We start from the raw sequence: 14,324 nt of genomic DNA, 5'->3' as shown, positions 1-14,324 counted from the left end.
TAGCTCTGGAAGGTGAACAGTCAACAAGCTTCTGTAATACTGTTATAATATAGGCATTACTAGTACTACTAATAGCTATAATTTATTGTATAATTCTGCATATTTAGCAAGATAACAATGCTTTAAGAACATCATATCATTTAATACTCATAGTTATCCTATGACCTAGATACTGTTTTGAGGTCCTGTTTTATACAAGTCTGGAACACATAGAGATCAGGTAATTCTTTAATGGTCACGTAAATGGGCACACACTTTATAATGTGTGTGCCAAGAAAAAATTCAAGCAGTTGAACTCTAGAACTTATATAAACTTGCATATTATATGAAACATCCTGTGTGCCCTTTGTACAGTTGCTACGATGACAGCATCTTGTATTACTATAGTGTAGAACTAGCTAGAATATTGACGTTGATTCAGTCAGGATACAACATAGGGAGCTGGAGAGAAAGTACAGCAGCTAAGAGGACTTGCTGCTATTCCATAGGACTAGTGTTTGGACCTCAGCATTTATGTCAGGCTGTTCAGTATAGCCTAGAACCCCAGCTCCAGGGTTTCCAACACCCTTTTCTGATCTCCATGGGTACCTGTACACATGTATACACATGCATAAAAAGTAAAAGTAAATATAAAAATTAATTTTAAAAAATATGCAGAATTGTTCTGTTACCACAAAGATTCCATATGGTGCCCTTTTATGAGAACATCTCTCCTTTCATTAACTGGGCAGTAATTAATCTATTCTTTCTTACCATATTTACAATATATTTTAAATACTGAATAGATGAGCCATGGCATATGTATTTTCTACAAATTGGCTTTTTGTTTTCATTCAGCATAATTCATTTAGTTCCACACAAAAGTTTGTTCTTTTTTCTGAGTGGTATTACATGCTGGGTATAATGTAGTTTGTTTAAGCATAGATGTGTTGAGAGGCACCTAGGTTAATTCCATGTTTGGGGTTATTGGTATGAACATTAGTGTACATGTACCGTTGTGAACCTAAGTCCTCTGTATCTTAGGTAAGTGTCTAGGCATGTAGGTGCTTGTCACTGTGGCATTTGTGTATTTATTATTTTTGGGTGCCTGACACTTCCCCAGAGTGGCTATGTCATTCTGGTATACTTACCAGTAATGTGTCAGTTACCTAGACTGTCTATATTTACTTGCTCAGTAGTGACAATGTGATACTTTTTATTACATCTTCTTACAGATGTGAAGTGGTCTTATTGTGGTTTGAATTTTAATGTCTGATGTTGTAAATTGTTATTTTTTTCTCCGTTCTTTGAGATTTGAATACACTGTGTTTTTATCCATAGTCATCCTCTCCTCCAGCTCCTCCCAGATCTGCCCCAATCCTACTCACACAAATTTTTGTTCTCCTTCCTTTTTTTTAAATACCCATCAAGAAGTCTAATCTGTCCTGACTATATATTATTGGATGTGTGGACTTCCTTTCCAGCTACACTCATGAAGAAAACTTACTGGTTTTCTCCCACCAGCCTAGATAAGGGTGGAACTTCATGCCTACCTATCCCTTCCATGTTGAGGTTTGGACTGGTTTGGGCTTGCACAGGCCTTGTGCATGCTGTCATAGCTGCTGTGAGTTGCTATGTGAAGCTACCCTGCTATGACCTTACAGTCATCTGTTACCTCTGTCCCTTACACTCTCCATTCTGGCTGGCTTTGAGATAATGGTATCTATTTTACATGTTTTTGTATTTTTATATATGTATTTTTATGTATGCATGTGGATTTGGGTTTTTTACCCTTAAGTTTTAATAACAGAATGACATTCAATAATTCAGTACCAACTTTACAACCTATAAAATGCTCTGGGAGGCATTCTTATTCCTGTTTTCTTAAAGAAATGGTCAAGTTGGTACTGATTCATTAAATGTTTCTTTAATGAAAACTTCTGTGCCCGGAAACATCTCATGCAGAATCCTTTAAATTAAAAATCAACTTATTTAATGGATCCAGAATCAGCCAGACTGTCTAGTTCATCTTTAATGAGCTTCAGCAGTGTGTGATTTTAAAGGAACAAGTCCAGAATTCATGAGCATTCAGTTGCCCGTGCTCCTCCCTTGTTGTCTTTGTTACATTGGAGAGACATATTCTTGTTTCGTTTCTGATATTGGTGGCCTGTGTCTTTCCTGTATGAATTTTACTGATGTTTCTCTAAAGAACCAGCATTTGTTTCATTGATTAATCTGTAAAACTTGCCTGTTTTCAGGTTCACTGTTATCCACTGCTGATTCTTTTCTCCTGATTGTATTGGGTTCATTTTCTTTTGCTAGTTTCTTAACGGCTGATCTTAGACTATTGATTTGAGGCATTTTCCTCTCACGCCAGCCTGCACTGCTATAAATAGCCTCTGCACTGCTTTTCCTGCAGCCCACAGCCTTCATTATGCTCTGATTTCATTTTGAGCAGTGGATTATTTGGAAGCATGTCGCTTAATTTCCGAGTGTTCTGAGATTGTCTTCTTTTCCTCTTGAATTAGTTAAAGTCACTGAACATGCTCTGTATGATTTTTGCTATTTTATACTTGCTCACACTTTTTTCTTGTGTGTGAGGAAATGGTCTGTGTTACAGACTGTTCCATAGAAACGTAAATATTCTCTTTTTTAAATCTAATCAAGTTTAATGTTCTATGTATTTCCGTTATTCTATGTGAAGATTTTGGAGTTTTGTCTTATTCCAGTCTAGTAGTTCCTCTGGTTGTTGGAAAGTAGCCTTTTGACGTTCTCAACCAAATAATTTTGGATTTGTCCTATTTTCTCTCTTTAGCTTTATCAGTTTTTCTTTTGAGAAAATTCTAGTGCCCTTTATGGCTATTTATTAAATATTTTTATTACCACGCAGAGAAATGGGCACTACTGTAACATTTCCATACATACATATTATTACAGTTTTCTTTTATTGGCAGCCCTGCTGCTCCCCGCTTCCCACATTCATGTCTTGTTAGTAGTCCTTTCCTTCCCTCTAAATAGTTCCCTCCTCTCTTTTCATGCTCTATGCTGTATCTATCTTTTTCTTATGGACTTCAAGGCTTTACTGTTTGGCTATATATACATTTAGATTGGCAGCTCTCTCCTTGCACCTTGATTTCTTTATTATTCTGTTGTCCCCCTTGACTTTGCATATGGTAATTTCTATTGTTCTGGTTACGTACCCTATATGATAGGAACATAATCTTTTCTTTATAAATAAATAAATAAATAAATAAATAAATAAATACTTTTGCACCTTCAACTCTTTTAACTTTAGCCTTTCCATATCCTTGGAGTGATTCCTCATTGGCCATATATTGTTGGATGCTTTTAAACTTCAATATCAATCACTGTACTTTATTTGCTATAGTTAGCTCATTTATAGGGAAAGTGGTTGTTGACTATCAGAGTTTGACTCTGCTCTTTGGTTATTTGATTGTTAGTTTTGACTTGTGTTCTGCTTCTTCTTGTTTTTAATCTAACTGTGATTGATGGAAAAGTTTAAGGAGTTTTACCTTGTTGTATATATGGTGGTTTTGATACTTTTTCATATAACTTCTTATATGGTTGCTATGGATATTAAAGGTATGCATATATAACTTAAAATGGTCTATTCATTCATATTGACTTTTTACCATTTTGGCTTAAGTAGAGAAACCTATTACTTACTCTGCCTACTTTTACCTTGTTAGTGTTGTTGTCGCAAGTATTTCTTTCATGCACATTGAACACAGCACCAGAGAAGGCTGTGTTTTTCATTCCCACTGGCAAGTGTGTAATGTAAGAAACCCACTGAAAGGGAATGATGCTTTGCCCTTCTTTTCACCATTTCAAGGCGACATTCCAAGACTTGCCATTTCCTTTCTGCAGAGTTAATCTTCAAGGGTAGATTTGTGAGCAATGCCTTGCCTTAGTTTTTCACTTGCATAAGATATCTTTATTTCTTCTTCATTTATAAAAAGGTCATGATGAACACATTTTTTTCTTCTTCCGGTACTTTGCAAGTGTGCAACTTCCTAACATCCATTTCAGATGAGAACCAGCTATCATTCAATTGGTCTTCTATTTTAAGCACAATTTTTTCTGTCTAGTTTTTGCTTTGACAATTAATACACACACACAAATATATGTGTGTATACACACACACACACACACACACACACACACACACACACATCTTTCCCTTTCAGAAATCCAATCACTCTGTGTCTTACCATAGATTTTTCTAGGACCCTTTCCATTTTATAGTGGCTATCCCAGCTACCTTACACATGGATTTTTGTGAGTTATCCTAGTTTCTGTTTGTTTACCCTCTTGAATTGGCATGTTTATACCTTTTCCCAAATTCAGGACATTTGCAACTTTTTCTTCCCAATAATTTTTCAGGCCCATTCTCTTTCTGAAACTTTTCTTGCATATATTTTTATCTCATCTATTACTGCCCTCCTGTGCCATGGAGGGTTTTTTTATTCGTCTGTTTCCTCTTTGTTCTGTACATTTTAAACACCTGCCATTAAGTTCATGGATTTGTTTTCTGTAAGCTCACTCTAGCGTCAAATCTTTCAGGAGGGCTTATTATTCCAGTTATTTTATTTTTTCAGTTGTATATTTTCCACTTGTTTTTCATAATCCCAACTTCTTTGTTTTTTTTTTTTTTAAATTTCAAGAGGATTAAAAATTGCCCTCTTCAGACATTTTTAGTGGCTGCTTTAAAATTCCTTTCAGACAGTTCCCAACATCAGACAGTTCCCAACATTTGATACCTCTTAATGTTTTTAATCTGTGTTGCTAGCTTTTTCTCTTTGGAGTGGTGATTTTCCTAGTTCTTGATATGGATTATTTTTATTGTGTCATGGAATTTGTCTATTATTTTAGGAGTGTTTGTGTCCTATTTATACCTTCTTCATTTTCATTAGCTAGCCCCTTTGTTGAAATGTAGTGCGAAGAATGGGTGTGCTTTTATGTTTCCCACTGGATCTTACCCCAAGCACCCCAGCAAAAATGGAAACCTGAGTCATACTGCGTCAATGCACACAAGTGGTGTGGAAGTTCAACTCTGAGCTCTACTGACTCATTCCCCATGAAAGTGGGACAATGTATCACACCAAGTCACTAGCTCTTGTAGGAATGTAAGCCCAGCACTCAGATAGGGCCAGGAGCACCGGAGGAAGAGACAAGTGATGAGCTAACTCAATACTTAGTTGATATAGGGGTAGGCAAAAATTCAACTATGCTGACAGAGGATGCAGAATACCAACTACTTTACCTTTATGCTACTTGTTTGGCCTCATAGATACTCAATTGATATGGTGGTTTGGCCCTCTACTGGGCCTTGCTGACACAAGGCTCATGGAAGAAAGAGGATAGTCCTTCTTTGATTGGTCTCCACTTTTGGTTTTACCCATCAGTGAGCAGGTTAAACTCCCCATCAAGTCTTAATTGACTTCTAGAATGGAGGAAATGGGAGTCCTTACCAGTCTAAATTTGTCTTAGGGTGTTCAGTCTTTAGAGGTTAGATTCTCTACTGGATCCCTGTGATACCAGAGCAAATGGAGAGGCCTACTGATTAATCCTGACTAACCCACTCTTGTTAAATTTTGCTGCTTCTGAGAGAGGATTTAGCTTTATCCTAGCTTTATATGTTCCCATTAGTTCCTCAGTAGGAAATTAGAATGCTACATGTTTCTGCCAGGAAACTATTAGCCTATTACTTCCCCTTTGAGCTCCACTGGTACTACCCCTGCTAGAGTCAAGAGTTTGAGCTAGTTGCCCTGATCACAGAATATGGAAGATCAGCTTTTAATACAATCAGCAGGGGAGTTGGAGTTCTTCGTGGTTTCTTGTGGGCAAGGGATGCCTATCTTTTGTGAATAATACTCAGAAGCACACTTTGACTTAGATGAGTAATTTCTGGAGCCTCCATCATGCAGTACTGACATAGAGCAGAAGCAGACTGTAGCCCTGGCTTAGCTGTTTATATTTCAATTTAGTAGACATCTTAAGAAGTATTCATTTGCTCTAGTTCCTTAGGATAATTTTCAGAGAATTTCAACTGAATGGTTTAAAATCATCTTTACATGTTATGATTTTGCTGTAGAGCAGATTGGAGAATCTCCCCGTAGGCTTTTCTCCCCTAGTCTTCCTGTATTGTTTGTTTTAAAATATGATTATACTTTAATAAATATGATCATATTTTTACTGTTTTTTTTTTTTAGCTCAATCGTAACTCCTGTGATGACATGTGGTCCTCTGGATAGCATGGCGAACCAGTGGAACTATCATCAGCTACAAGAACAAGAAAAACAATATTTTTATCAGGCCAACCAATTCAACGCTTGGAACCGTGCACTGATTGAGTCTGGTAATGAGGTAAGAAGATATTCTCATTAATCTCCCTGTATTGTACAAGAACTTTCAGATAAGCACATAAGAGTAGACTTTCGTTTTGTGATGAGTTTCCTATTGATGAGTACCTTAAAAACATTTTCCTGAATTAATATGCTCTCTGAATTAGGATGTGCTTGGTAGTTGAGTGATGTTTTGAGAAAATGTATACTGTTCTAAAATTTTTGAGAAAATTTGAATATCAGCATAACTTTGTTCCTATTTCTCTTTAAAGATTGCTCTTTTACACAACGAAATGGAAAGAGTGAAAATGGATCAGAGCAGGTAAGAAGACCCTTGATATCTTTGGTTGAAAAACTCAAAATACTTTTGTTCTGTCTTTTCTCCCCTTGCTATTTATTGGCATTTAATTCGTTACCCAAAATTGCTTGCATTAGCCCTTCTATTGGCTTGTTTTATTCAGGTTGGAACAAGAATTGGATGTTATCCTGTTACAGCAGAAGGAACTGGAACATATGTTGACTCCTATAGAGGAGATTTTGAAGGAGCAGAATGGTCCTCTTAATGTGATGTATGTGAATAAGGAGTATGAGATGATGTAAGTTAACTACATAAAGATTGAGGAGTTGGGTAGAAGGAGGGAGAAATTGAATCGCAAAGCAGAAAATAAATATTGGTAGAAAAGGGCAACTTCTAGTTGGTACTTATCAGCTTGTTTGACTGTACCATGTTTATCTTTAATGGATGCTTGCAAATGAAGAAATCATTCTGGCAGCTTTGTTTTATAGCGTTTCATTCACTATTATTAATCTCAAGCTCATGTTTGTCTACTATCAAGTTTTTTATATTTGTCAAGTGTATTCTTAAAGAGGAAATACAAAGCTTACTTGTGATGTCATAGTATTTTGGAATATTTCTGGCCTCATACTGACTGGCACATCTAAACCTAATATTCACACAGTGGTTTTAGTCGTATATTATTTGATTTTTCAAAGATAGACTGGTGATTTGAGGATGAACTATGGCTTTCAAAAAATGGAGTGTTTTTTTTGGTCAGGGTTTCAGGCTAGGTACGTTTTATTTGTGTACTGTTCAGTTTTTACTTTGTGTCTGTTCGCTGTAAGGGTTCCCATGGTAACTCTGTCCCTGGACCTGTGATTTGATAATCAGGCCACTTTAGAAAGCATTAAGAGACGTTGTGTGAACATACTACATAATCGAAATTGCAACTAACTTGGGCTCACTTTGTCAATGGCTTGTTAGTGAATTGAGATGGGGCTTTTATGTTTTGGATTTTTTTTCTTGGTTTTTAAGACAGGTTCTTAGCGGTTTTGCCCAGGCTTATGTCAAATGCCTGGGTTAAAGTGATTCTGTCACCTTATCATTGTGAGTAGCAGGAGCTGCAGGCACACATCACAATGCCCAGCTGAGCTTTTGCAAGTGCTCTGCTGAACTTATTTGTTATAAGGTCTGCAGTTGAAGTTTTTGTAGGAATTTTAAATGTGAATAAGTATGGCTAATCTATACTGACCTCCATTTTATTTCTAGTCCTATTACTGTCTGTGTTTTCTTTCTCTTTCTTTTTTCACTTCTTTCTTTGCTCTATTCTTTGGCACTGTTTCTGTGAAACACACGCTGTGTGGGCGAGTGCATGCATGCATGTGTATGTGTGCGCAGGTAAGCGCACAAACATACATTGTTTTCTTGTTTGAGATAGGGTATTGCTATGTATCCATGGGTGGCTTGGAACTCCTTATGTAGACCAAGCTGGTCAAGGATTCCCTAAATAGATAAGGCTGTCATTGAACTCATAGAGATCCACCTGACTCCATCCACCTCTTGAGTCCTGGGATTGTAGGTTTGCACCACCACACCTGACACATAATTATATTTTTATCACCTGTTCTTGGAGAAGGTCTCATCTTGCACAAACTATGTAACAGCCAAGGGTGGCCTAAAAAGCTCAACCCTCCTATCTATACTTTGCAAGTGCTCTGATTACAGGAATGTACCACCATGTTCAACTTTATTCTATAGTTTTTGTTTTATTTTGTTTTTAAAACATAATTTTAGAGTATCTTAACTGTATATTGAGGAAGAAAACCTTAGAAACATTAACTCCTTTCCAATTGCTCTTTTGTACTCCACTCAAATTTATATTGCAATAACACATTCACCAGAATTTTCAACAGTTTAGGCAACAAATTACATATAAGTGATTTGGCACAGAAAGCAATGGATAGTTACCAAGGAATCTAAATGAGTCTTTCAATTTTATAGATAATAAGGTTGAGAAATCTTCTCTTTGCTTGTAATTCTTATAAAAATATCAATAGACCAGACTAAATCAAGCAAGCAAGCAAGCAACCTTTCTGTATCACTCCCCTGTTTGTGCTCTGTCTGTCTCAGACAGTTTGTGTAGAATATTTGAGAATTTAGGTCACTGATCAGTTTGTAACTAAACTAAGATGTATCTACCTTTTATTGTTGTGAAGCTTGTTTCTCAAAATATCCATTGTTACTTGCTATAGTATATCATGTAAGGTTTTACTGTAAAATGTTATGTATTCTCTCTCTCTCTCTCTCTCTTTTTTTTTTTTTTTTTTTTTTTTTGTTTTTCGAGACAGGGTTTCTCTGTGTAGCCCTGGCTGTCCTGGACCTCACTCTGTAGACTGGCCTCGAACTCAGAAATCCACCTGCCTCTGCCTCCCAAGTGCTGGGATTAAAGGCGTGCGCCCCACCGCCCAGCTTATTTTATGTATTCTCAATCATTGAAGAAATCTCAACATTTACTGACTATTGCTAAACAATGGTCTTCTATCTATCTAGATGTCATGTGCATATGTTTTGGTTCCACCAAAGGGTTCCTTTGCTGTAACACTCACCAGCAATTTAGCCAGAGGCTAAAAGCCTTTGCCTTTGCAGTCTTAGATTATGGTGGTAACATTGAATCTGTGAGACCATATGTCCTTGATCATAACTGGAAACTAATGTGAATGTAGGGGAGTCGAGACAGATCTAGTTGACAATTACATCTCTATATGTCAATGACAGTAGACACAAGAAAACATTTCTTGTTACTCTCTTTCACTTCTCTTTGCAGTTACAGATTGGCAGAAATTATCGATGCTGAGCTGAAAAGGATGTCTCAAGATCTCAAGGACATCATTGTTTACCTGAATTCACTGGCGCATCCTGCTGATGCTACTGAACCGGTATGGTCCCTGCTCTTTTGATTTAGACAGCCAAGATTTCATAGGAAATTAGCCCTCTGTGGGTCTTTTAATTAGTCACACTCTCCTGTTCTCCAGAGTACTCCTTATCTGCTCTCTTAGGCATGATTAGTAGGACAGTAAATATTTAGTAAATATTTACAGTTGTGAGGTTTTTGTGCTTATTCCCAGGAGGGTAAAATAAATGACTCTCAGTGTTATTCGGGATTTACTTTCTGCATAATTAAACGGATCCTGGTATTCTTTTTCACTTACTAGTTAATTTTTCATACCATATAATTATTTACATACTCTTATAAATATGGACAGATATATCTAGGTCTGTTAGACATATTTAGGCACTCTTTAAAATATAGTGACTTAACTATTAAGACAACATTTTCCCATAGAAATTTTTTTTCTTAAATGTCATTATGTTTCTAACTGCTTCACAGAATCCTATTTAGTTCATAAAGCAAATGCATTATATTATGGGCATGTATGGCTGAGGATCCTGTTAGAATTGCGATTCTGTGAATCAATTTGGCAGTAAGAAAGAAGTAGGGGGTTTCTCTTTCAATTTTCTGTACTCCAATTATAGAGAGCGTATTTCCCCTATCTTTCCCTATTGTCTCAGAAGCCTAAGTGAAGTCCTCTTTCCCCGACTCCCACTCAATGGGACTAAAGCTAAAAGGAATCTCCCATTGTAGGAGCTTCTATTGTGCTTTTTCTCATTAATTATAAGTAGGAGTGAGGCTAGATCTGGGGAGATGAGAATGAATAACATATACATAAGTGGCGATTATTCTCTAGCAAGTTCTTTGTCCAATTAGATGCAGACAGTCCTTTCTGTGCACACATATTATTGCCGAATTTTTTAATTATGAAGAGACAGCCAGTTATAGTTGAGAAACTATTAGAATTTTGTCACATAATCTCCTTGGGTCTTGACTCCTTCTTTTGCAAAATGTCAAGGATAGAATAAATGATCTGTAAGTCCCTTTCAGCCATAAAACAGTGCTATTCTCTACTTAGCATCATTCTAAAATTGAACAATGACAAATATAAATTAGTCTGGAATTACCAATGCTACCATCTGCCCTGTGTTCACAAGGATGATCACAAGTCGACAAAGTACATTTCTATTAGATTCTGAATGTAATCCCAAGATTCAAAATTGTTTTTGTTGTGATAGGTTTCTGATGCATACATAGATAAATATAAGCAGATTTAGAGAGAGCACAGAACTGATGTCTAGTCCTGGAGTGCTGAATTAATTTGAGAAGCGTTGTCAACAGAGTTAGTAAAAATCTATCTTTGTCATTTTCTCTACTTGGCCCACAATTATTTTGTTTCACTGGTGACTAGGAAACAGTCTTTTATTTTCATTTTTCCTGGTACGGATAATGGATATATTTAAGATGAGTGAGTTAAGGGTAATTACTGTGTGATAGCAGGACAAAGGAAGCAAGACATCATCCCTCTTTTCAGACAGCATAAATCATTGAACAGAAAAATCACACCTACTGGATGAGAATGTTCCTATGGATAATGTGATGATCATCACAATCACAGTACAAAAATAGGAGCTGTGTGTTCCAGCATTTACAGTGCTGGGATTTAATGACCTTTATTACTCTTGTGTGGGGGTTTGTGTGTCTGTCTCAATGAATAGGCAAGACCACATAATACTTACATTTTTGTCAAACATATTATGTCTATTACCCTATTGTATGTTTTATAAAATTCATAAAGAAAATCAAAGCACCAGTATTACCAATTAAATCAGTATTACAAATCCCTCCCTTTTACATTGATGTATTTCTTCTAGTCTTTTTATGTTGCTGACACACACACACAAAAGTTCTATTTAAACAAAATCAGAAACATAAATATATTGATTTTTACCTTCTGTTTTCATGGTCCTTTCTGAAAATTTTAATCATTCTTTGACAATGTGAGTTTTAATGCTGCCAAGATATTTCACTAGAGATGAATTTCATAATATATTTAACATTCTTATTGATATAGATTATTATTTCCAAATTTGAGGCTAATATGGCCTTGCAATAATCAACTATATTCAGAGTTGGGTAGGCTCCTGGAAGTAGAAGTATACTGTGTAAAATGCTATAAATATTTTAAAACTATTGACAGATGACATAAAAAATTTACATTTGGAAATTTGGACCTATTTACATTACTGTTTAGTGTATATTAACATGCGAATTTTTCCTACTTGCAAATTGAGTGTTATTGTGCTTCAATGGTGAAATTTTAAATGTTCCAAAGTCTAGAACGTTTTCAAGGAAGAAACGATGCAAAAGTGGTAAAGTCCACAGCCATGAAATGGGTCATAGTCAAAAAATATGGGCGTAGCTGGCCTTGGGTGTCGCTCAGTAGTCAGAGTAGCACACGAGAAACAAACAAATGATCAAACAAACAAATCAACATACACACAAAACTGCAGTTATGATACAAATAGTATATAACAACACCTTCAGGCTGTATGTACAAGATATTTATGACACAAATTCCATGTTTAAGCTTGCTTCCCATATCTGGGATATTTCATTATATATAATGCAATGCTCCAAATTTTAAAAAGAAAATCTGAAACAATTCTATTTCAAGCATTTTCAGTAAGGACTAATCAACCTATACTTGACTACTGAATGTTATTATTTTTAAAATAAGGAATGTGAGGGGCCATGCATGTTATTACATCACTCAGGTGGCTGAGGAAGGACCTGGGCTACATGATTAAGTTCCATGCCAGTCTGTACTACATAACAAGCCAGTGTTCCACCAAAATATGCAGATTTGATTGACAAATTTGATGTTATAAATTTTAAATGGATTTATTAATTTGTTTTCTTTTGAAACATTTCTTAATGTCCTTTATTTTTATATTGTGCTTGTCGCTTTTTTATGGATTGGTAGGAATCTAATTCTTGACAGTTACCAAATGAGTAGATTGAACTAATGCATAAAAGTAATTAGTGTATAAGTATGAAATGGCAAAGTACCATCAATATGTACTTCATTGTCAATGCACCACTTACCAGAACAAAATTAAATGTTGCTTCCTACTTTCAATCTCCTGTGTTGCTTTTTTTGTTTACTACATTACAATAATCATAATCTAAAAGTCTTTTGTTTATTTTCAGCTGGAGCAGATCTGCAAGATTCTGAATGCTCACATGGAGTCTCTGCAGTGGATTAGCCATAATTCAGGTGGGAGTTTGTTTTATACATAGTGTTGTCGGTATGAAAATGTATAACACATTGTGCTTTAAGTGACCACACTGACTTAAGCACATGGCCCATATGAGCTCTGAGGAGACTCTACAATTTAACTAGAAATTAACGAAGACAGGGAATGGGTACTGGTATGGTATTGACAGTATCGATGAAGCAGGACTTTTAAATTTATCTTTTATATACAATTTTGATCTTGGCAAAACATACATGTTTTATATACTCAGATCTGAACCCAAAATGGAAAGACAAATACTGAAGCCCTCCTTAACTCAAACCAGGACAATTTATAATATTACTAACTCAGTGCAGATAACCATTGAATGGAACATTCTTTTTTGAATGTTTCATGTTGGAGGGTATGCATATATATATATGTTCATGTATGTTTAGGTCACATGTGTGCATGCTTGTAGAAACTAGGCAAGTCAAAGTTGGATATCTTCCTCTATGCCTCTCTACTTTATTTTTTGACAGTCTCTGAGCCTGGAGCGCATTGATCTTGTGATACTAGCAGCAAGCACTTTATCAACTGAGCTGTCTCCAGCATCCCAGAGTGTAGTGTTCTTGGTAGTGCATTCTTATTAGGTGAAAAAAAAAAAGTAAAAATGAGTAAATTTTCTTAATACTTTTATTGTTAGCTTAAGGATTATAAAACAAATATCATGACCACTTTATAGATATAGCAAAATAAACCAAATGTATACATATTAATGTCAATAGAAATTAAGATTTGCATTGAGAAATAAGATACAAGTTATTTTTCTTATATTTTCATACAAATTTAAAATTCAAATATTAGTCATGAACTTGGATTTCTTTGCTGTATGCATGCAAAGGGCTTAGAAGCATGGTAGTTAGATAAATGAACGAGTCTAGCACTAAAATCTTGGTTTCTATAGATAATTCCCATTAAAAGAATGTGATTCTTCTTGGACGTCTTTGATTTCAGGACTGAGAGAGGGAAATACACGGAGACTTGGGATGTGCAAGCAAGCAAACATTATTCTAAAACTAATGTGATAACAGAACATAAGTATAGGCATAATGTTATTGTGAAATGTGTAAAGATTATCCCCGGATTATTCAAATGCTGACTTCTGTGCCCCATATCTGGTTGCAAAACATTACTCTCCAAGTATTCTCTGATTGGTCAATAAAGAAGATGATCAGCCAATGACTGACCAGGGGAAAGAATAGGGCTGGACTTCCTCCTAGCCAGGGGACAGAGGGAGGAGAGGAAGGAAGTGAGGATTTGTCCTGGGGAGAGAGTCCAGAAGAGACCATGGAAAAACACCTGGAACAGGGAAACCCATAAAATGCCAAGTATCTTGGAGATTTTGACTGGGAGATAGCCAGATAAAGCATAGAGGATTAAAATAGAGTAATACTGCTTAGTTGTTGTTACCTTAAAGCTGTAAAATAAATATGATAGTCCAGTCTTAATTATTTGGGAGCTTAGCTGGGTTAAGAGAGAAATTACAACACACTTATAAAAAGCCACTAACA

General features: G+C 35.8%; 1 protein-coding gene across 2 annotated transcripts in view; it reads left to right on the top strand.

Moving 5' to 3' along the window:
* Positions 1-14,324, top strand: part of Nup62cl (nucleoporin 62 C-terminal like) — a 56,077-nt gene that overhangs the window by 26,203 nt on the left and 15,550 nt on the right. Inside the window, exons 4-8 of one of the 2 annotated variants that reach the window (XM_034486142.2) lie at positions 6,213-6,366; positions 6,617-6,666; positions 6,806-6,940; positions 9,446-9,557; positions 12,725-12,791. In XM_034486142.2, coding sequence (XP_034342033.1) covers positions 6,213-6,366; positions 6,617-6,666; positions 6,806-6,940; positions 9,446-9,557; positions 12,725-12,791 — 518 coding nt within the window. The remainder of the gene's footprint in view (positions 1-6,212; positions 6,367-6,616; positions 6,667-6,805; positions 6,941-9,445; positions 9,558-12,724; positions 12,792-14,324) is intronic. The other variant, XM_076919109.1, reaches the window with a different exon arrangement.

Source organism: Arvicanthis niloticus, chromosome X (assembly GCF_011762505.2).
Source record: "Arvicanthis niloticus isolate mArvNil1 chromosome X, mArvNil1.pat.X, whole genome shotgun sequence".
In the NCBI taxonomy this organism is placed as follows: domain Eukaryota; kingdom Metazoa; phylum Chordata; class Mammalia; order Rodentia; family Muridae; genus Arvicanthis; species Arvicanthis niloticus.
Note: the sequence above shows the minus strand (reverse complement) of the source record. Positions and strands in the feature narration are given on the sequence as shown.